This window comes from Cydia pomonella, chromosome 17 (genome assembly GCF_033807575.1).
Source record: "Cydia pomonella isolate Wapato2018A chromosome 17, ilCydPomo1, whole genome shotgun sequence".
NCBI classification, from domain to species: domain Eukaryota; kingdom Metazoa; phylum Arthropoda; class Insecta; order Lepidoptera; family Tortricidae; genus Cydia; species Cydia pomonella.
Window position 1 is genome coordinate 19335586 of NC_084719.1, and position 23317 is coordinate 19358902.

At 37.2% G+C, this 23317-nt stretch overlaps 2 protein-coding genes across 2 annotated transcripts; one reads left to right on the forward strand and one right to left on the reverse strand.

The window, feature by feature from the left end:
• Positions 1-1675: 1675 nt before the first annotated feature.
• On the forward strand, positions 1676-9364 carry LOC133527043 (acyl-CoA Delta(11) desaturase-like). Its single transcript, XM_061863929.1, has 5 exons — positions 1676-1979; positions 5347-5477; positions 7430-7635; positions 8106-8291; positions 8685-9364. The coding sequence occupies exons 1-5, from the start codon at positions 1805-1807 to the stop codon at positions 8962-8964; spliced, it is 978 nt and encodes a 325-aa protein (XP_061719913.1). The 5' UTR covers positions 1676-1804; the 3' UTR covers positions 8965-9364.
• A 73-nt stretch (positions 9365-9437) lies between these two features.
• LOC133527044 (uncharacterized) lies at positions 9438-11107 on the reverse strand. The gene has a single exon (XM_061863930.1). The coding sequence runs from the start codon at positions 10128-10130 to the stop codon at positions 9546-9548; it is 585 nt and encodes a 194-aa protein (XP_061719914.1). The 5' UTR covers positions 10131-11107; the 3' UTR covers positions 9438-9545.
• Between the last annotated feature and the right edge of the window lie 12210 nt (positions 11108-23317).

Genomic DNA, 23317 nt, shown 5'->3' on the forward strand with positions numbered 1-23317 from the left:
TTGGTTAACCAACCAAATACAAAACCGCCTGGATCTGTCACACCACAACGACCTGACTTTAAACCTACATTTGATCATGTAATGTTTTCATCTACCCTCAGCTGCCTTAAAGAGCCATTTGAGGGTAGATTTTGTTTACCTTTTTTAAATACCTAAAGATACAGACTGTATCTACAGCCAAGGGATTTAATCTCGTACCTTGTTAAAGTGACAATAAATATGAAAGCCGCTAGGGATTTTTTTTTCACTGTGCCCATACGAAGTAGCACAGAAATCAAGTTCCTTGAACGTTACACAAAGTGAACCGGCCAATGATGTTTTGCATTTTTATTTTCACCTAGGACGTTTATAAACCTCCTAAGGGCTTGTGCACAAATCACGCGAGGTTTTTCGGCTATTGTGACATGTGATATTTGGTGAGGTTCTTGGCTACCTCTCCCTCCCCCACATAAATCTCACGCGTATGATTTAAAAACTTTTTCATTCGACCTAATTTTAAGATAAATAGTATTGTATATAGTAAATCTTGTTTATTTTCCTATTTTCGTTTTGAATGTGGTGATATTTTCGTAAAATAGACTCGCTATTTTGAAGTGCGAAGTGAAGATTTATGTTTAACGAGAAAAAATATCTACTCATTTGGAAGATATTTGTTCTTCGTTTCGTTCACGGTAGAAATATACACGTGAGATCTCCTTATATCTTCCCTCCCACAACGTGATCTGGTGTGATTTTTTTCGTGACCAAACTATTGAACCTTGCGTGATTTGTACACAAGCCCTAAGTGAAAATGCATTTAAAACCATCCATAATGTCGTGATTCTTAGCATGAGCATATTTATACTTAAGAAAGCAATTGCGATTAAGATGAGGTCTATCAAAGTTTTTAAACTTCCTACTATACTTATAAATCAGCTCGATAGAAATTCGTTGCAGAAGTTTAGTTTCACACGTACAGGTAAATAATGAGTTGATAGGTAAACTCATTGACATGTTTAAATAATTAACTCGCATAAATATTGAAAACATTGATATGTATGTAATGGGGCGGCCCATTGTTCGAAATGTATCAATTAACAGTGTAATTCTTAGGCGTATTGGAAAACCAAGGGTTCTGTAAGTATAGTTTGAGAATTAAACACTTAGACAAGTATTACCAAAACGTTGTATTTATAAATATTGCCCAATTCGCTTTGCTGCAATTATTCGATATTGTAAGTGGAAGCCACCATTTTGTAAATCTTACTTTTACTGTTATAACAATTAAAATTTGATTAATATATCAGTTTTGTTTCTTTTTCCTTGTAAGTGTGTTGAAAAACGTCGTATGAAACGCGTGTGCATTGGTCATTACATACATCGGCTTTCTTAGTGCACGCTCGCTCCCAGCTCGTGCGTACAATATTGCCTCGTGTAGACCAACGCAGCACACTTGTATCATAATGCACTATTACATTATATATAGTGCTACTTTCTCGTACTAGTGCGGAATGAGCACTTTAGATGCCTATATCGAAAGTTTAAAGGGGCATATGTACTGTAAAAAATTGTACTATACACGTACGAATAGGTAATTTGCAACTCATGGCGATTTAAAATTTATCGCCACTCCTTGCAAATTTGTACTTTCCGCACTTGGATCGGAAACAACTATTCAAGTTTCAAATGAACCTCAATTAACACAATGATAGAATACATGCATAAATTAGCCACTCGCAATTAGTTAATCAAATATAATCAAACGATTAACTAGAATATAACAGAGTGGTAGTGTATTAGGGCATTTATTTATACAACGAATATTATGGAAAAAAAACCACAAGCAAAACAATCTTGGTTTAGGAATTTGGAAAAAAGTCTAGGATTCAAAAATGACATTAAATGGGTGAACACAATACTAATTACACTATATCATATATTATTTATTTATTGGCCCTATCATTACGCTTTTCCAGTGAAATGGCAGACAGTAGTGTTTGGTAAGTGATTTTTAATTTTATAATCATTTACCTATTCTTCCTTCCTTTATTCTTCCTTTATTGCACCATGATAATTACAAGATGGTATTTACATGCGAAAGAGTAAGTATCTCATGGACCCAGAACGGGTATGGCAATTTTATCCGTAAAACTAATTTAAGTGCTAATACATACATAGGTACCTATATACATTTATCAATTAAAATATCAACATAATTATTAAAAGTATTAGAACAGGAGCATTATTATTAAAGTAGTAACACTGATTGATTTACATATCATTATCGTTTATGAAATCCTCAACGGTATAATAGTTTTTATCGATAAGAAATGTCTTCAACATTTTTGCGTAAGTTTTATCGTTCTCCTCTGACCTAATATAATTTGGAAGTGTTATAGTATTTTGCAGCGGCAAATTGAGGGCTAATTCGGAATAATTCCAACTTTGGTGCAGGTAGTTGCAGTTTGTTTATTAATCTTTCATTTTTCTGCTTTTGAAATAGGTGCAGATTTTTCCTTACGTGTGAAATAGGTGCATATTGGTCAGTTCGAAAATGTAAATGCATGGTAAAGCTCGTAGTAAGTTTGAAAAGTTTGGCTCGCAATTTTCTCTGTTATGTTTATTAAACTTCCATTGTATCACACATTACTAAGGGCTTGTTCACAATGTCCAAGTAAAGTCCTGAATAAGCTACTTGCCACTTATCTGACGAATAAAGTCATCGTTGACGTTTTACAATCTTCAAATAAGCTTATCTGGTAGATAAAGTGCTAAGTTTTGTAGGAAATTTTATCTGACAGTTAATTTATTTGTTAATTAGCTATCAAATACTTAACTTGGACATTGTGAAACAGGCCCAGAGTGTTTCGGAGGCCAGTCCAAACTTACATTTTTGGACATTCGCCCGTGTGTCTCGCTTGCCAATGTGTACGGACAAGTACGAGCGAAATGTACACACAAATATATCATTTTGATGACAAAATGTTGGATCAAATTGGTTTCTATGTAAGTAGAAATATAATATGTATCTTGCAAAAAATATACAAACGAAACCTAAAAAACCGGCCAAGTGCGAGTCGGACTCGCGCACGAAGGGTTCCGTCCATTATCTAAAAATCACTTTTTTTTGTATTGAAGCCCCCTGAAATATTTATTTTATTCTGTTTTTAGTATTTGTTGTTATAGCGGCAATAGAAATACATAATCTGTAGAAATTTCAACTGGCTAACTATCACGATTCTTGAGATACAGCCTGGTAACAGACGGACGGACGGACGGATGGACAGCGGAGTCTCACTCATAGGGCCCCGTTTGACCCTTTGGGTACGGAACCCTAAAAATGACTTTTATTACTAACCGATTTTAGTCACTTCAGTTATTGTAATTATCAATATTAACTGAAAAACCAGTTCTATGTGTTGCATATTATGAACTTTGATGTTAGGAAAATCCAACTTTATTCAACATTATATACGGCTAAAGTAGAACTATTATGCGCATAATTTATTAGGATAACTGCTTTTTAGGAGAAATATATGCGAAATAGAGTTAAAAAAAAAAAGAAACGGGAGCAACACGACTGTGAAAGTAGGTTGCCGAGGAAAAAAGTGAATGGAATAGCGCGTTCGGGAAAAAATGCGAAAAGAAAATTAGCGGCAATACGAGTAAACATATGCCATTATAAAATAATATTTACATGTTATGTCAACCAATGTTATGCGAAAAAGGGGGCACCCATTGCGGTTATCAAAACTCTGTAATGAACACAGATGTGGTAATAAACCAACGTAATAAAAAAAAAACAACATTTCAGACCTTGGTCATGCACTGTTCGTTTTTAACTAAATTCTCAAGCACACTAAAAATGATGTTATCATTATACTAAATTTAACTTAAAATGTAATATTACAGTACATATGGTGCTACTTTATAGCACTAGTGCGAAAATTAGCATATTACGTTACTGTGTCGAACATTTAAAGGGCCATATGTACTGTAAAACGTTGTACGATACATGTGCGAATAGGCAATTCGCAACTCGTGTCGATTTAAAACACTCCCTTCGGTCGTGTTTTAATTTATCGCCACTCGTTTCGAATTTCCTATTTTTCGCACTTGTATCGTAATGTACTATTCTAGTGTTTAATATAATTTGTTTGGCTATTAATAACGCGCCCATAAGTAAATAATTGTCTAATTAAGAGTCTAATAACTAGTACAGTCAGCTATAAAAACTTATTTTATATTATATAGAAAATATAATGTTCGTCAAAATCTTATTTTGGGTGTAGGACGACCAGCCTCATAGAATAATTTATGAAATGTGTCGCATGCGAATTTTCGATAGGGACCGTGCGCGTTAGAGGGTATGCCATCTTGTGGCCTGAATCGGAACCATTAACATGCACATGTACACGTCACGTGTTTTCTTGTGCATAGTGGGTTCTGCCATCTTGTGGGCTACATCGGAACAAAAAACATCACATTTACGCCTCGCGCCAAAAATCTGACGGCTCCTGTGCTGCCTCCACGCTCCCTATAGGCTAGTACATGACACAGACAACTTAAAGGACGATTTGTAAACGACAAATGTAGTCGCTTTTACTCGATATTTATAACTCATTTATCATTTTTATATTTTTAGAATGTGATTATTTATGTGAGTACTTATGGTATTTTTGAAAAGGAAGTTTTCACCAATAAATCAATTTAATCTTCGGAGACTCCTTTGAATATGATTGAATAGGTCACATGATTGATGATTCTATTGTGTTCGGGGTTTATGTTTTTACGATTTACTTTTGTCCCGTAGACTATTTATAGGTCTGTCGTTTAGACCTACCAGTATAAGTCCTATAAATAGAGTCCGCAATCTCGTTGCGCTGTAAATCAAGTAAATAGCAAGACCCGGAAACCGGTTAAATTTCCAAACCGTTATCACTTAGCGCAAAACGTTTTAATTTCGGTTTCCCTCGAAAAACGGTTATTTTTAAACCGTTTTTTTTTTTAGTACAGTTCTTGTGAAATTAACCGCTTTAGAGCAATAAAAACCGGTTTCTTCATATGTCGGTGACACACGGTTTTGACAACCGATTGTGTTGTCTTGTTATATGCATTTCACCATTGCGAGTTGAGGATGACTCACGCAAGAACGGTCCGGGTCTAGGCCGAGGCGTCCGACTCTTCGTTGACACTTTGACGGGTGATGGATGATCACGTGCTGCTTTCTATAGAAAATGACATGCACTGGACGCCTCGGCCCAGACCGGACCCGGACCCTCCTAGCGTCATCCTTTAAGCGGACTCCGAACGGAGCCCGTTTCGCTCGCAGTGGAAGGCGGGTATAAATTGTTTACCTACTTCCAGCGGCAATAATGTACGTGGCAAGCGGTTTTGGAGTGACAGGAGGCGCTCACCGACTCTGGACCCACAAATCTTACAAAGCTACGTTGCCCCTGAAGATCTTTATGTTGATGCTTTATTCTTCCGCTGGTCAGGTATGTCAACAACTCGCTTCACTAGTTCATTTGCCAGAACATCGAGGTGTGTTATTAACTCTAGCTGGAGGCAAATTTGAACTTAATTTTTTTAATAACTGGAGACTGGAGTCACCTTTCAGAGCTTACCCCTCTGTCGAAAATCTCGGCCAATAGTCATATGTATTGTATGGACTGACGTTTCTGACATGACTATTTGTACGTTACGTACAAATAGCCATACATTTGATGTGCCCCTCCCCTGCAAAAATCGGCAGACTGTTTTGTCCTCCAAGTTAAATCCTCCAAGGCGCTCGTAGTTATTCGTAAATGTGTTGGGGCGAGCGAGATGTACGGGTGAATGATAACACAGGGACAACAATTAGACATCAAAATGTAACTTTGAATAGGGAATATTACGCAAAACTCTGTGTAGAGGGCGCTACTTAGTAGTACTAGTCTAGCACAAACTGACGGCCTACCTCAAAACACGAAAGTCGAAATTTCGTTATCTCTGCCTCTCTATCACTCTTGTATATTCGAGCGATAGATAGGCAGATAACGAAATTATGATTTTCGCGTTTCGCGGTAGACTCTGAAATAGAGAATATTACGCGAAACTCTGCGTAGGGGGCGCCACTACCACAATCCATCACAATCTGAGGGTCTACCGCGAAATAAGAAAATCTAAATTTCGTTATCTAATCTCTCTATCACTCTTGCATATTCGAGCGATGAAGAGGCAGGTAACTAAATTACAATTTTCGCGTTTCTCGGTAGACCCTTTGTAAACAAACTGCAATGATGCATCAATGTCATATTTTGTTATCTGTGAAAACACGTCAAAAAACAGTTTAAGGCACAATATGTATAAGTTACTCTATAGTTTACGAAAGGTGCTAGTGGTGCACTCTGGCGCCAGAACATTGCAGTAATACTCACTATTGAATTAGAGTAAGGAAATATCTATAGGTACTTTCTTGTGTAATTATCATTCTTTAATCATTCGTTCCACCCGCATTGTAATTATCCCCTAGGTTGCAGTTACCCTGATTGACCTTATATCAAATGTAGATATAAAAAAGTAATCAACAAGATCTCTCAAGCGCAAACAAGTAAGGGCACGTGAAGTTAATAAAAAGCAGACTTTCTAACTTAAAGCCATTTTACTTTTTGCTCTATTCTACTGAATTATTACCTCGACATTCTTGGAGCCTAATTCTTACCTGAGTTTTCATGATAAAATGTTTGATTAAGAAAGGAAAAGTAGACATTTCTTTCTTTTACGGATTCTGGAGTTTCAAATGAGGTATGAAATCAACCGACCTAGTTTTTATTGCGACTAATCCACCTACATCAATTTTGCAACGATAGATACAGAAGAGCAATTAGCAAAATAAAGTGCATATCGTAAGTTACGTTTGGATAAGTTAGTATATACTTATCTCGTATCTGACGTCTGTTTTTTTATTCCGTAGACTAAAATGACGTTTCATATGTAAGACATGACATTTCTTAGTACCACATGAAATGTCATTTTAGTCTACGGAATAAAAAAACAGAATATAGTAAGCCTATTACATCGTCCTCAATGATCTCGTTGCGCCCACTGTCCAGATCGTCGGTCTATATTGTGTTTCGATAAAACAAAAGCGGGCGCAGTCAATGTACCTATCCGTGAAAAATTCATCGTGCCTAGATCTCGGTCTGGTGAATCTCGATAATCACTCACACGCTACATGCGCGATGTACATCTTTATACGAAATTAACACAAGCAGTTAGCAATACTTTGGTAAGATTTATTTCTTTGGTGAATGGCGTGCTGCAGCATTTTCAGATGAGGACACATCCCGAGCATTGCCCACAAGGCCCGACGATGATCCCAAAATCTTGACACACTATTAGTATTGTAAAGCTACCAAACACATATCTAAATATGTAAATGTGTTAACTACCTAATCACTATTTCCAGAACTCCCTCCTCAACTGGGTCCGCGACCACCGCGTCCACCACAAGTATAGCGACACCGACGCGGACCCCCACAATGCTAACCGTGGGCTGTTCTTCTCACACATCGGCTGGCTCATGCTCAAGAAAAACGAAGAGGTCATCAAACGCGGCAAGCAGATTGACATGAGTGACATTGAGAACGATCCGCTGCTGCGATTTTATGAAAAGTAAGTAAGCTAAATCAAGAGGGACTTAGATTTAAGGGCATAGGGAGTGGTGAAAAGTGAAAATCATGCGTGTCTGAATGTGAGATCAGAGGGCCTATCCCGAACCACTTTGTTCGTTAGTCTATTGGCATCTCTATTGTTTGAATATACAATAACCATAGAGGAGCAGATAACGAAATTTAGATTTTCAATTTTCGCGGTAGGTCGTCAGGTAAGGACGGAGGAAAAAGAGCGGATGAGGATTTACTTTCAGATTTAAGTTTGCGCCTTTGAAATGAAATGATAATGCAATGTCATGAAGACGTCGACCATGAAGGTAGCCATTGGGGTTCTGTTATTGTAAAACGATGCACCCTCATAGACTTTGGGCTTTTTTAAATCGCCTCGATGAGAAATAGATGACTTTTTAAAGGTACGGATAAAAGCTTAGTATCAAACTTGACTTTTTGACAAAATGATTTATTTTTTAGATATTTCCAATGGTTCAAACTGCTGTTCTGCTACTATCTGCCGACGATGATCAACGTGTGGTTCTGGGGTGAGGATTGGAAGACGGCCGTGGCTTGGCAGTGCTTCCTCAGATACATCACAACCTTCCACAGCGAGCTGACCGTCAACAGCTTGGCTCACGCATTTGGATACAAGCCGTATAACAAGTGAGTTGACTTTTATATACCTATATAGAGAACATATGTGCCTCAAAAAATTCTACAATTGAATGTACTGACCAATGATTGATTTTTTCTATATCTAAACTGTTTACTGGGATTTAAAGTGTTTTTCCTCCTCTTCCACGTCTTAGCAATTTTCAATGGTATCCTAAATATGAACTCCATATTGGCTTCGACGAAAGTGACTGCTACTGAGTCTTATAGATACGCATAGAAATTCGATGGTTACCTTACATGATGAATGTAACTTCTCAAGTCCCGGTGTCCTTTTAAATTCGGACCGTACAAAGACGAATATCTAACTTTTTTAGGTATAAAATTCTTAACTGCAAAAATGACTACGTCACTGTCTACAGAAAGTCAATATTTTGCTTTCAGAGACCTAAAGCCAGCAGAAAACCGTTTCGTCGCGACAGTGGCGCTTGGAGAAGGTTGGCACAACTACCACCATGCCTTCCCATTCGACTACAAAGCCGCTGAGCATTTTGACTTCTTCAATTTCGGCACCGCCTTCATCAGATTTTTCGAGAAAGTCGGCTTAGCCTACGATCTGCGAGAGGCGACACCGGAGATGATCAATTCTATAGCCAAGAGATTAGGTGACGGAACTCCCGTACATTTCCCGCTTGATTCGGAAAATGAAAGGGCTGTTGGTTGAACTGTTGAACTATGTATACTGTCCACTGAGGCGGTTGGTAAGAAGTTATTATGGTCAGCCACGAGCTGGTTAAGGCTTGGCTGCATGAAGGTGATTTGTATTATGTAAAGTAAGTAAAAATGTAAGATAAAAAACTAAATTTTAATCCCAAAACTTAGCTACCTTCTACTAAAAAATCAACCCGCAACTTCATTACCAACCGCCTGATAAGTAGACTAATAATTTATATGTATCTTATGGTGCCTTGCAATAAGCAACAGATAAATTTTGTATTAAAATGTATACAGTGTTTTAACGGATACTTTAAGCAGATTTAGTTTAGGTATGTACATATTTTTGTACGAAATTGTATATACGTATACTCGTATACAATACAACCAATAAATTATTTTCATGATTCTTTAATTTTTTCAAAATATCTAAACCCTAGTCAAAATCCAGTGACCAGTGGCTTAAGTAAAGAAAGTAACCCATGCATAAAAACGGTAGGTATATTGAAGATATAATAATGATCCAAAACTGCCAACACGCAAAAAAAAAAAAACATAAATTGATTTCCTCATAAAGTACGTACCAATATCTTATGTGAATCTTGAGCAAAACGTAATAGCGCAGGCAGGATCTCCATAATAACTAGGATCCGGTTGAGGTCCAACATTACTGTATAAAGCACTTTTCATGAGCCCTAATCGAGGATATCGTGTAGCCACTGCCTTCATCTCACTATCCTTCATTCTCCACCCATACATCCAATTCGAAGTTTCTGGGAACACATATTTTTCTTCAGGGCTCAACTCATATCGCTTCTTTAGATATGCCTTACGTCCCTCTTTGATCCTGAGTGATTCGTGTTCAGGTTCAACCGGGAACATTTTTTGCAACGCTGATTCGTATTCGTCTCGTTTTGGAACGATCACCCCTTTAGAAGATGTTAGTCTATGCCTCGCGGCTTCGATATGGTCACGGGTAGTAGCCGCCATCCCAGCGGCGGCTAAAGCGTAGTTGATGTCTGCATGCGTATAGTTCTTCAGTTCTTTTCGGAAGGTAGCTGCCTTTTGGAACATATCTGAATGCTTTTCCCGCCATGCCAGCCGTGTATGCGCCTCTTTCTCGTAACATTCCAATAAGAAATTAATTATTTTCGGATCAGTTGTATCGAAAGGCATTGCGTTGAACTTTGAAGCTACCGGTATGTTACAATTTTAAAATTTTTGCAAATATTACGGAAATGTTGTTTCAATTTGGCGTCCGCATAGATTTGCCGTTTTTTTAGGGCAGATGTCAGACTTGCCAATTTTGCTACGTAGGAGTTAACGTGCATTTCCTATTAATTGTTATCACTCATACCTAAGGAAATAAACACATTGGATTTTTGTCACGATAGGATTTGCAATGATTTTCATGAACTACGCTAGAGTTAAGCTAGTATGTCAATGTCATGCATGAACTGTATGTCAATGTCATCTATGGCATGATGTACGTCTTGTTGAATGTAAAAAGTTTTAATATTCCGGCAGCATTATGGTTCAATTTTTATCACTTGTCACTATGCCCGTCACTTCCGCGCTTACATACTTGTTAGAACGTGACAGCCATGGTGACAAATGATAAACAGCCGACCATCTTAGCCCTACTCACTAGTGTCGATAGGTACAGTCGCCATTAGATATATCGTAGCAACCGAGGTGCTCATAAATATCTACACACACCTCTATTGTCAAGGGCTAGAGTGCGTGCTCATATATTTTTAAGGAGTTTGCTGAATAGGAATATTCGGCCGAATGTTCGGTTTAGATCTTACCAAACCGAATATTCAGCCGAATTATTCGGTTCACCTGTATGATTTTAATGAACCATTTAAAAATGCTTCAATCTTATCTCTCTATCACTCTTCCATATTAGTGCGACAATGACAGTTGCATTTCGTTCGCTACGAGCGTTAACGAATGTCCCGTTGGCTACGCACCCAGGTCTGGACTTGCGAACAAATTTTCAAAACCCTCCAAATAATTAAAATACCTATGGATTCAACATGTCTCATAATTTCGCCAATTCGAACGTACACTGACATCAGAATCATATTTGGATCATATTATTTAGGTATCGTGCGTCTCGCCCGCACCGTTATATGTACGGAGAAGTACGAGCGAAATGCACGATAACTGAATGACATCAGTTAGATGTCATTCTGATATCTGTATACGTTCGAATTGGCTTGTTATCTTGTTAATGCCAAAGGAAAAATGCAGCCTGATGGAAGGGAGTACTTGAAAGCTCTGGAGGAGCTTACATTACATTTGTGAGTACTTCGCACTTTAACCGAATATTGTATGTATCTTAAAATGTAGTCCTATCTCTTTAAAAAAGCGGCCAAATGCGAGTCGGACTCGCCCATGGAGGGTTCCGTACCATTTATGACGTATTAAAAAAACTACTTACTAGATCTCATTCAAACCAATTTTGGGTGGAAGTTTGCATTGTAAAGTACATCATATATTTTTTTTAGTTTTATCTATCTCTTATTTTAGAAGTTACAGGGGGGGAGGACACACATTTTACCACTTTGGAAGTGTCTCTCGCGCAAACTATTTAGTTCAGAAAAAGAATGATATTACAAACCTCAATATCATTTTTGAAGACCTATCCATAGATAACCCACACGTATGGGTTTGATGAAAACAAAAAATTTGTTTAAATTTTATGACGTATTAAAAAAACTACTTACTAGATCTCATTCAAACCAATTTTCGGTGGAAGTTTGCATGGTAATGGACATTATATATTTTTTTAGTTTTATAATTCTCTTATTTTAGAAGTTACAGGGGGGGGGGACATATTTTACCACGTTGGAAATGTCTCTCGCGCAAACTATTCAGTTTAGAAAAAAATTATATTAAAAACCTCAATATCATTTTTGAATACCTATCCATACTTACCACGCACGTATGGGTTTGATGAAAAAAATTGTTTAAATTTTATGACGTATTAAAAAAAACTACTTACTAGATCTCATTCAAACCAATTTTCGGTAGAAGTTTGCATGGTGATGTACATGATATATTTTTTTTAAGTTTTATCATTCTCTTATTTTAGAAGTTACAGGGGGGGGACACATTTTACCACTTTGGAAGTGTCTCTCGCGCAAACTATTCAGTTTAGAAAACAATTATATTAAAAACCTCTTTATCATTTTTGAAGACCTATCCATAGATACAAACACGTATGGTTTTGATGAAAAAAAAATTGAGTTCAGTTCTAAGTATGGGGAACCCCCAAAATTTATTGTTTTTTAGGGTTCCGTACCCAAAGGGTCAAACGGGACGCTATTACTGAGACTCCGCTGTCCGTCCGTCCGTCCGTCTGTCACCAGGCTTTATCTCATGAACCGTGATAGTTAGCCAGTTGAAATTTCTACAGATGTATTTCTGTTGCCGCTATAACGACAAATACTAAAAACAGAATAAAATAAATATTTATTTCCAATCTCGAGGTTCTCATCTCATCCAATCACCGAAGTTAAGCAACGTCGGGCGGGATCAGTACTTGGATGGGTGACCGTTTTTATAGATAATGGTGCGGAGGAGTCCGGTTTTTTCTATTTTTGTGTGAAAATCTTAATGCGGTTCACAGAATACATCTACTTATTACCAAGTTTCAACAGTATAGTTCTTATAGTTTCGGATAAAAGTGATTGTGACACGGACGGACAGACATGAAGAATCCATAAGGGTTTCGTTTTTTGCCATTGGCTACGGAACCCTAAAAAGGGCGCACTGTTCTAAGGAAACTTAACTTCGGTGTAAGCAACGTCGGGCGGGATCAGTACTTGGATGGGTGACCGTTTTTATAGATAATGGTGCGGAGGAGTCCGGTTTTTTCTATTTTTGTGTGAAAATCTTAATGCGGTTCACAGAATACATCTACTTATTACCAAGTTTCAACAGTATAGTTCTTATAGTTTCGGATAAAAGTGATTGTGACACGGACGGACAGACATGAAGAATCCATAAGGGTTTCGTTTTTTGCCATTGGCTACGGAACCCTAAAAAGGGCGCACTGTTCTAAGGAAGATGAACAACCAGTCACAAAGTCAATAAGTTAAAAATAATCCCAAACCATTATATACAATCCCTATAAATATTTCAATAGCGTGATGTAGAAATCACCGGTCCCAGTACAGCGCCATCTCGCGTGATATTTGGTAAACATGTTTGTATGAAAGTCCTCTACTAAATAATTACCGAATATTCGGGCCATATTATATAATAGAGATACTATACGCTGAAATATACGTCATGTGTTGTACCTGTTTTATAACTTGCAACGACACCTAAAACCGTTTTTATTCAGCTGACGATGACAAATAAACGAATGGGCCGTTACACCAAATTTATGTCGAGTGGTTAACATTTAATTCCAAATGTTAGAACATTTTGCTGGCATCCTTTTTTTTCGGACGAAGCTAAATCATTATTATTCTCGGGCTAACAGTAACGCTGACGAATGATATTTCGCCTCCGTGTGTAGACAACTTATCATACCTTCACAGTATGTAACTAAACAGGGGTAAACGATGCCAATGCGATGCACAAATACCTAGTTACACAATATGTAATGGCTTGCACTTAAAGTTAAAAGATTTAAGAGCCAACAGACTTAACTATGAGTTATTGACACATATTTATATTATCATTACACAACAAGTGATACATATTGTAACGAAAGTTTTATGGATAAAGTTCGAGTTCGAAGTTAAAGACAGTTCGAGCTACATGCACCAGTTACTTGTGTGTGCTTGAACGTTGTACATGTAACTATTTTTGCAAGCAGTATGTTGTACCCATAGATATAATATTCCTAAAGATGGAGTCTAAGCAAGCTGTCACCGTAGCCTCAGACAACAGCCACATTTTTATTACGATTAACAATAAAGAACTAGAAGTTGTGTTGTAGCCATGTCGATAAAGTCGTAGCGATAAACTATCGGCATTTTTTTAAATTTTAATGTTACTTAAAAGGATTTAAACTACCTAAAATTATATATAGATTTTTGTGAACCAGTATGTTTTTGTGAGTTCGTTATTACAATAATCAACGGCGGAAATGGTACACCGGCCAAAACCAACTAAAATATGTTTTCCGCAATAATAGAGTTATTTTATTATATAATAAAGTATTCATTACCCATTAGCATTTCTACGATATTAGTTATTAGTGAAGATATCGAAGCTTCAATTTATCGCTATTCCGTTCTGCTATGTAGAGATTATCGATATATAATGATGATTAAAATCGACAAGTCCACATCCCTAAAAACATACACATACACATTTATACGCACACATACACAGCTTGCCCACCACCAAAATGGCTACGGCTTAAGTATTAAATTTTGTACTGAGAACACACCACGGGCCTCGGGTGTACCTATTAGGCCGCATCTTTATGATCACTTGATCACAAATATCGAGCTACAGAGTCCGAGTACAGTGCTGAGAGTGTCCTCGGCCGATTGCTCAGTACTCGGTACTCGGCCGAAGGCATCTCTCGCCACTGTAAATAGAGTTTTTGCTATGCAGTGGCTGTCAAAACAAACTCTTCCAACCATCTAAGTCCTACTGGTCCCTATGCATTAATACCCGGTAATATCACTGAAATAAACAAGTTCAATAATACAAACTCATGTAGCCCTCATCACGTGAGGACTGTAAACAGCCATTAGCAAACTTAACAATCCTAGCTCAGTTTAAGGTAAATCTCGGTTTAAACTCAGCTTTAAGTTGTAGCCGTGCTATTCCCGGTTAAACAGCTGTAGTTATTACTTACAATAACTTTGCAGGGCATTAGGTCCAGGTAGGAAAGGCATTACGCGAGCTTAGAAACGCGGCCACGTCCCAACAAACATCATGTCCTAATGTCCACGAGGAAGCAAAACTTTTATCATCTACCCTCCGGCGAGGCGTTTAAAACTTTCATTTCAGCCCAAACCTCAATGTAGACAGTTCTCGACGTTCGAAGGCAATTAAGTCACTGCAGCGATGGTATCTACATAATTAAGCCCGTGGCCCGCTGGTTTTTATCTATCCTTCATTCGATGGCTTTTATTACGGGTACGATTGCTTTAGGGCAAGCCCTTGATAGAGATCTTCACTCCGTTTGGGCAGTCCGTTATATAACTTCTGATTTATCTAAATGTGGAAAGTTTCGGCTAATTTCTGTCATAAAATGGCACGTGAATAGAGACAGACCAAGCTGGGCAACGATTTTGATAGCCCAGACGGTGCAAGTATTAAGTAAACGTCATAATTTCATAGAAGTATGACGTTTAAAATAACACTTGTACTAAACCGGTTCTCGCCATACAAACTCAGTACCGGAAGCATTCCCTATTGCACCGTCTGAGCTATCAAAATCGCTGCCAACTTAGCCTGGTCTGACTCTATTTTATTGGGTATATGCTAACTTGAAATAGACAGTTGTGGAAATTTTGGCTAAACGGTAACAACTAAAATTTAATGATCGCTTGTGGCTAGCGGTCAGGCGTGCGGCTTTGAAATTGAAGATTCTGTATTAAATGTGATTTGATTATTGGTAGGTAAGTATTTATTATTTGACTGTCGGGGAGAACGGCGTGCAGCGTGCAGTTTTCCCTCTTTGTTGGAAATACACGTGACAATCGGTTTTGATAATTAATAAACATTTAAAAAACCCAACGCTATATCTATGTATATGCCAACAAAATCCATTTTCGTTGGCATATACATATTAGATATAGCGTTGGGATTAAATTTTTTTTTTTTTTTTTTAAATAGTACATTACGATACAAGTGCGAAAAATAGGAAATTCGAAACGAGTGGCGATAAATTAAAACACGACGGAAGGGAGTGTTTTAAATCGACACGAGTTGCGAATTACCTATTCGCACATGTATCGTACAACGTTTTACAGTACATATGGCCCTTTAAATGTTCGACACAGTAACGTAATATGCTACTTCTCGCACTAGTGCTATAAAGTAGCCCCATATGTACTGTAAAAACATATAACCCCTCCCCTCTCCTCTTTTTGCATCGGGGGTTAAAAACAATGCCCTCGCCAATATTTGGAACTAGAGGAAACAAGTAGAACACGGAAAGTACTATAATAAGAAGGAGAATTAAATGTATGTAATGTACCTACTTACTAAGATTAATAAAACCTAAGAAAGCAAAAGACCGTCTCTAAACTACCTGAATCCCGTCCAAAAATGAATGCTACACAAATTCTTAACTTCGGCTGCGATACCAAACAGTAATTGGAAATGCGCACAATACCTCATCTTGGTTTTATGAATGGCCGTTACCAGAGAGCCGCCAACATTGAAAAATCGGAAAACGTTGTCTGCCTCTCCGTCGCTCGAATATGCAAGAGCAATAGAGAGGTAGATTACGATCTTCAGTTTTTCGATATTGGTGGTAAGCAGCTAGCGCTTACCCAGGCGTATCTTCGTTTTGAAGAGTTTGAAGTTTTTCTAACCGAAACGGGCGACTAAACCTGTCATTAAATAGGTATCCGATGTGAGGACTGTTAGCGAATGGTGGGTAAACAGCGTAAACATTTTATTTCATGATTGACAGTTGAGGGTATTATTGAAAATCATTTGAGTTTAGTGATTAACTGCTTTTAATGTTCATAGATTAAGATACAAGTTTAGTTGTATTTTAATCTAATTAAATATTAAATTTAATTTATATAAATAGCTTAGCAAAGATTAATGTAAAATAAAGATCAATATAAAAATGTTTTATCTTGTTGGCAACATTGGTTGTCTTTCTTCAATTCAAATGAGTTGATTACTTACTGGTCGCTGATAAAAATTGCTTCTGTGTTGCTGAATAAATTATCAAGTAATTTAAATATAAAGTGTGGTGATTATTTACGATTCATGTGGTTCCCGTATTACGGTTATCGTACAGGAGCTAAGAATTTTCATTAAGAATCAAAATTTGATGTTTGAAGTATCTATAACGATAATCGATCTAAAGCTTTGTGACGGTCCGAATATGTATTGCAAAACAATAAAGTCAAAAGCATTTTTAAAAAGAGGATAAACAAACATGAATTTTAATTTTCGCTATTTCGATGAAATGAACCTGGAAATAGACAACATGCAGCGTTATACGAAAAATTAATAATTGCATACATTACTCACCCAAAATCGTTCCAAATCATAAACGATTGTGAGCAGCTGCCTCGATCCTCTTCATTTTCGAAAATGACAATTAGGATGTCGTTTAAACTGCTATCACGTGTAAACGTTTTTATAATCCCCATTCGTTTTGTGACGCGAGCAAGCCATTACCCCGCATTAATGCCATAACGGCTTCAACAATTGGTAACAAAATTTTGCGATATGGCGACTTTGACCTGAGCACTGTACCTAATATAGGTTAATGACTCGCAGCATAAATGTAGGGTAAACTCGGCTAATTTGAGTGTTTTGGAAGAAAGGGATATTTTTAATGGATGCTGCGTACAGCATCGCTACTCCTAAGTAGCATTATGTTTTCCGTCTGGCTTATTCATAAAGCAAGAGCTTGCTTTGAGGATAGTAAGACTAAGATTGTTAGGGTTCCGTACCCAAAGGGTCAAACGGGACCCTATTACTGAGACTACACTGTAAAAAAAAAAGTTAGCCAGTTGAAATTTCTACAGATTATGTATTTCTGTTGCCGCTATAACAACAAATACTAAAAACAGAATAAAATAAATATTTCTTTCCAATCTCGAGGTTCTCATCCAATCACCGAAGTTAAGCAGCGTCGGGCGGGGTCAGTACTTGGATGGGTGACCGTTTTTATAAATAATGGTACGGAACCCTTCCTGTGCGAGTCCGACTCGCACTTGGCCGATTTTTTTTATTGACGAGGTTTAAGCATTGTTAATCATCATAATGATCATTTATTTTTATTCAATATGGTCGTTTTCTAATTATAAATCAAAATATAACTATGAGAAGGTACTAGTTCGTTGGTTTTTAGGGTTCCGTATTATTTTAATACTTAAGTACAGATAAGTAGATATTAGGTTTCTGATTTCTGAGTCTAAACTTGACATAAAACATTAAAAAAATGGCTATTTTCACAGTTTACATGTTCGGTTAATGTAAATTAAATATTATGGGATGGGAACAAATATTTTACTATAATGTCGATCGTCACTCGGGGTAGAAAAGGAGGATTCATTTACTATCCTCTTAAACCGTCTCCATACTCGTGCGAAGTGCTTAGGGACTTATAATGCAAACATTTGATTCCCTCCCAACAAAGTAAACGTCAAGGCATGCCGCAAGGCATGGATTTGCCCGAGTTTACCCTATACGTATATTAACACACATTGCACACGTTATTGTGCAAGTTTCTACAGCTGCTGCGTTGCGTTACGCCACATTTTGGAGGACGAAATTTTAACTGGAGAGGTAATTGAGGCAGTTTCGAGAGTAAATGTAACCTGCGATAAAGCATGTGAGTTAAAAACATAGCAGAATAAAGGCAGCGTTACGTTAAAACAAAGAGCATAGTGTTTTGAAACTTTACCTATGAAAGTCGAAAGTTTAGTTTGGGTAGTTGTACAACTTGGTACAAAATGTTCTAACGTGGTTCTAACGACAATTTTAGAAGGTATTTTACATGTTCCAGTGTCTCTCTTTGGGTAAGTTATCAAATTTAGCAAGTTTTAACCATTTTTAGGGTTCCGTACCCAAAGGGTAAATAGTAACCCTACTTCTTTTACATACACTATGATCAAAGCCGTCTACACGTATGTATGTATCTGTTTATATTCGTTAAGGCGATCCGCGCGTGATCCTGTTCGAAACCAACTGTCCCACATAAACATAGATTACTTGCCATTAGATCCTGCAACTAGATTAAAGCCTGGATACTGAACTGGAGGCAAAGATGACAATCGTTTTTAAACGCCAATTGCAACTTAAATCATGTGGCAAAGAAACAGTCACATGACTTTTCATAACATCTGTCGTCCCGGTACATGTTTTCTATTCGTTTGGCGTTAGTGGATAGAGAAGAGTCGTAAAATGTATGGGATACAATACATTCTACGATTCTTCACTTTCCGCACAGACTATACGATTATCATCATGGCTAGGTCCCCAGGCGTGGCTATGGTATGACGTCACTAATGCAGTGGTATACCAATATTGCGCACTGACACAGCAACGTTCAGTGTGTGGATGTGTCACCGCGAATAGTTTTATTACTATTCCATACCTATTACAAATTTTTAGTTTTATTTATTAGTATTATCATCATCATACCTACAGTCTAATACTACCTTAACAGACCTGGACTTATCTGCCGAGACCATGAATCAAATTTATAACATTACCATCGAGAAACTAGGACCAGTATAAGTAGTATGAAATGCAGCTGAAAAGTGCCACTCGAACCTTCAAATAAATATGTCAAGCAATTTAGTAAAAATATATTACGTGATGTAATACGCAAGTATTCTTAGGGTGGGTTTAAATTAGCTTGACTACTACTCTAATCAATAGTCTACAGCCACGAGCGAAAAGCTAGCTTTTTTAATACCACGACGGTGGCAAATAAGTATACGGCCTGCCTGATGGTAAGCAGCCACCGAAGCCTATAAAAAATAATAATAAAAAAAAGCATTTATTTCGGACAAAATCCATAGGTAATACAAAAACACAAAACAACAAACAATCAAAATATTTACATAAAAATTACAAAAAATAAAATAAAAATATGAATTAAATTAAATTAAAAATACGGATAAATTAAATTAACATTATTCATGCCTATGGACGCCTGCAACTCTAGAGGTATTACAAATGCGTTGCCAATCATATTAAAATCAAATCAATCAAATCAAATTAAAAACATGTACACTCTTTTTTTGAATTGAAGAACCCCATACTGTAGACCCATTCACTGTCACCGATTCGCTAGGCGGCTCCTTTATTCGTAGGCGCTTTTCGTCACACGGGATAGTCGTGTTATCGGCTACGCTCGTCACGCGTAGCTCGCGCTCGCTGGCAGTGAAAGTGTGAAATATACTACACTCTGCAATTCAGTTTTGCTTCATCCAGTGGCAGTAATCTGTGTACATAAATCAAGTTAAACCCCGTCGCCGCTCTCGGGCCCGTAAAATATAAAACTTCCTAACGATAAAAGTTGCTAGATCTAACTCTAAGCCGTTTGAAGTCACTAGTTCGCGGCTTCTAGTGATGAATCTGGCGCTCATGCTGAGAACTAGAACTTGCAGCTAGCTAGATAAATTTACGTCGTTAACTTGCTGGGAAATAGATTTAATGAATTTCTTATTTAGAGATACGTAAAAATAAACAGTATGCACACAAGGTAGATACGTAAGTGTAAATAATAAATAAATATTATAGGACAATTTTACACAGATCGACGTAGGTAGTCCCACGCTGTAAGCTCAATAAGGCTTGTTGTTGTGTGGGTACTAGATCATAAATGCTTAAAACATAGAAAACATCCATAACTCGAGAACAAATATTTGTGATGAAGACACAAATAAATGCCCTTACCAGGATTCGAACCCACCGACGAGGCGAGGAGGAAGTATAATACTAATGTGTAGAGAATTTATGCAGAGCTACCTTGTTCGCCAATATCTGATGTTAGCTTTATTCGAGAACTTTAACAGAGTGCATCAAGGGTCAATATTAAGCCCTTTATTATTTAACGTCACCATAGATTACGTAACAACGGCTCACCAAAAACCAGTGCCATGGAACATCTTGTATGCTGACGACGTCGCCCTAATATCAGATAGTGTCGAAGACCTCCAAAATCAACTAGACCTTTGGACTAAATCATTAGAGGAAAATGGTTTGAGAGTAAGTCGCAAGAACACAGAACATATGTCATGTTTGTTTGACGGTACAACAGATCCCAACTCAATCAAGCTCTACATAAATGATGTCCCACTGTCTGCAGTGAAACAATTTAAATACTTAGGGTCGATAATCAGCAACGATGGTAAAATTGATAGAGACGTAACCCATAAAACCACAGTAGGCTGGATGAAGTGGAGACAGTTGACCGGTGTTATGTGTGATAACAGAATGCCTTTAAAAATAAAGGGTAAATTATATATATTGGGACTGAGAAAAAAACGAACGAGGAAGTGCTGCGAATTGTTGGAGAGAGGAGAAACCTACTGAGGACCATAGAGAATAGACGAGGAAAAATGATAGGTCACTTGATAAGACACGATACTTTCTTTAAAACTATTTTGGAAGGCAAGATCGAAGGTAGAAGAGGAAGAGGAAAACCACGAGCAAGTTACACGCAGCAACTAAAAGGAAAAGCAAATGTCGTGTCTTACAGGGACCTAAAGAACTTGGCCGAGGACCGCGAAAACTGGCGTCTACTCCACCGACAAGAGCCATGCTCTTAAATGATGATGATGATGTATAAAACCGCAGTACGGCCCGCTTTACTTTATGGAACCGAATGCTGGGCATCAACAAAACAACACGTTCAAAAACCACATACAACAGAGATGCGTATACTTCGCTGGTCGGCTGGAGTCACCCGGAAAGATAGGAGCTCCTATTGAAGAAAAGCTGAAGGAAAAGAGATTACGCTGGTACGGTCACATGCTCAGACGGTCTTCAGATCACATGGTACGAGTAGCATTGGATCTATCAACGATGAAACGAGGCCGCGGAAGACGTCCTGCTACTTGGCTGACAACGGTCCAGAATGACCTGAAAAACACAAACATTGACGCCGGAACTGCAACAAATCGTCCTGTGTGGAGAAAGAGGACAAGGAAAGCCGACCCCAGATAATGGGTAAAGGCTTAGGTTGAAGTAGGTATCTCTATTGTATTGTAGTAATTATTTATTTTAAGATTATTATAATGTAATGTTTACCCAGGTATTGGCTGTTGTATTTATAAATGTTGTTATGTATTTTTCATGTCACTATATGATGTTACTATAAATGTTGTATTGACTTGTAAAAGAGCCCTTGAGGCCTACTTGCAGAATAAATTTTTGAATTTTGAAGAAGAAGAAGCTTTATTCGAGAACTTTACAGTGTCAAAGTGTGGAAGTGCTATTACATAAATGTATAAGACTTTCTAACGATAAAAGTTGTTAGATCTAACGCTAAGCCGTTTGAAGTCACTAAGTTAGCGGTTTTTAGTAATAAAGGCGCTTGCACTTATCCTGAGAACTGGAAGGTATACAAACAGTCTCTCTCTCTGCAGCTGAATTTTGAAAAGGGCATATAGGTTCAAAAATACTCAATGTATTAGAAATATTAGAATGCAATCAAAGTCAAGATTTTGAAGAGCGTTAATATGATAATCAAATATGATAAGGTTAGTAATTTAATTATTTTAGCGTATAGCAGAACCTACACACTACTATCTTTCACTACTGTCAGTACTGTATCTTAGCCTATTTATTTTGTTGTTCAGTATTTGTATGGGCAGTCTATTTCCACATATATTCTTTAAATTGTCCAATAAGCTATTATTTTACTGACAATATACATAATGTAAATTCCAGTAAAGAGGGCCTACCACGAAACACGTTCGTCGTGTTAACTCTCTGTCGCACTTGCAAATTCGTACGAAAGTGTAACAGGAAGGTAACACTTCGAACGTGGTTGCGGCAAAATATGTAACAATTTTAAATCATATACGATCATTTACATTATTTAGCTTTCATAAGTAATAGTTATTAAATATTAAAAAGCGTTTTTCAATAAAAAGACTTGTCCAGATTGTTTACCTTCTCTCTATTTCTAAAAATACGAACAAAGGTAGGTAACAATTAAATAAAACACAATAAATCAATTCATGTTTTTAATAAGTCCAAAGTTATTCTAAACCATTAATATTTACACATTCACGCTAGTCAAGTATCCGTGACCGCGCACAGATTTAGAAATTCATCGTTTTTTTTTTTATATTATTGGATAATATTACACAAATTGACTAAATTCCACAGTAAGCTCAATAAGGCTTGTGTTGTGGGTACTTAGACAACGATCTATATATTATATAAATGTCTTTGTAATAAGATTTATAGTCAGTTAACAGTTCCGATGGCACTTGATGCCTTTGGAGCGACTGAACTGCTATATTATAGACGGAGGCATGAGACACTAAAATCAAATGATTACATGAAAATGGGTAGTTTCATTTATATTGTAAGAAATATTGATAAATACATTTGCAGTTTTTACGAAAGATTTATAGTTAGATCAAGACAATTCTGCAACGATTTTGACAGCAAACGCACTGCATGTGTTATTTATACGTCATAATTTCATAGAAATT

Excerpts from the sequence above, each read along its gene's own strand:
- LOC133527044 (XM_061863930.1), bottom strand. The coding sequence starts at position 10,130 with ATGCCTTTCGATACAACTGATCCGAAAATAATTAATTTCTTATTGGAA.
- LOC133527043 (XM_061863929.1), top strand. The coding sequence starts at position 1,805 with ATGGAAAAAAAACCACAAGCAAAACAATCTTGGTTTAGGAATTTGGAA. Across the intron at positions 1,980-5,346 it reads ATGGCAGACAGTAGTGTTTG|CGGCAATAATGTACGTGGCA; the intron begins GTAAGTGATTTT and ends ACCTACTTCCAG. Across the intron at positions 8,292-8,684 it reads GGATACAAGCCGTATAACAA|AGACCTAAAGCCAGCAGAAA; the intron begins GTGAGTTGACTT and ends TTTTGCTTTCAG.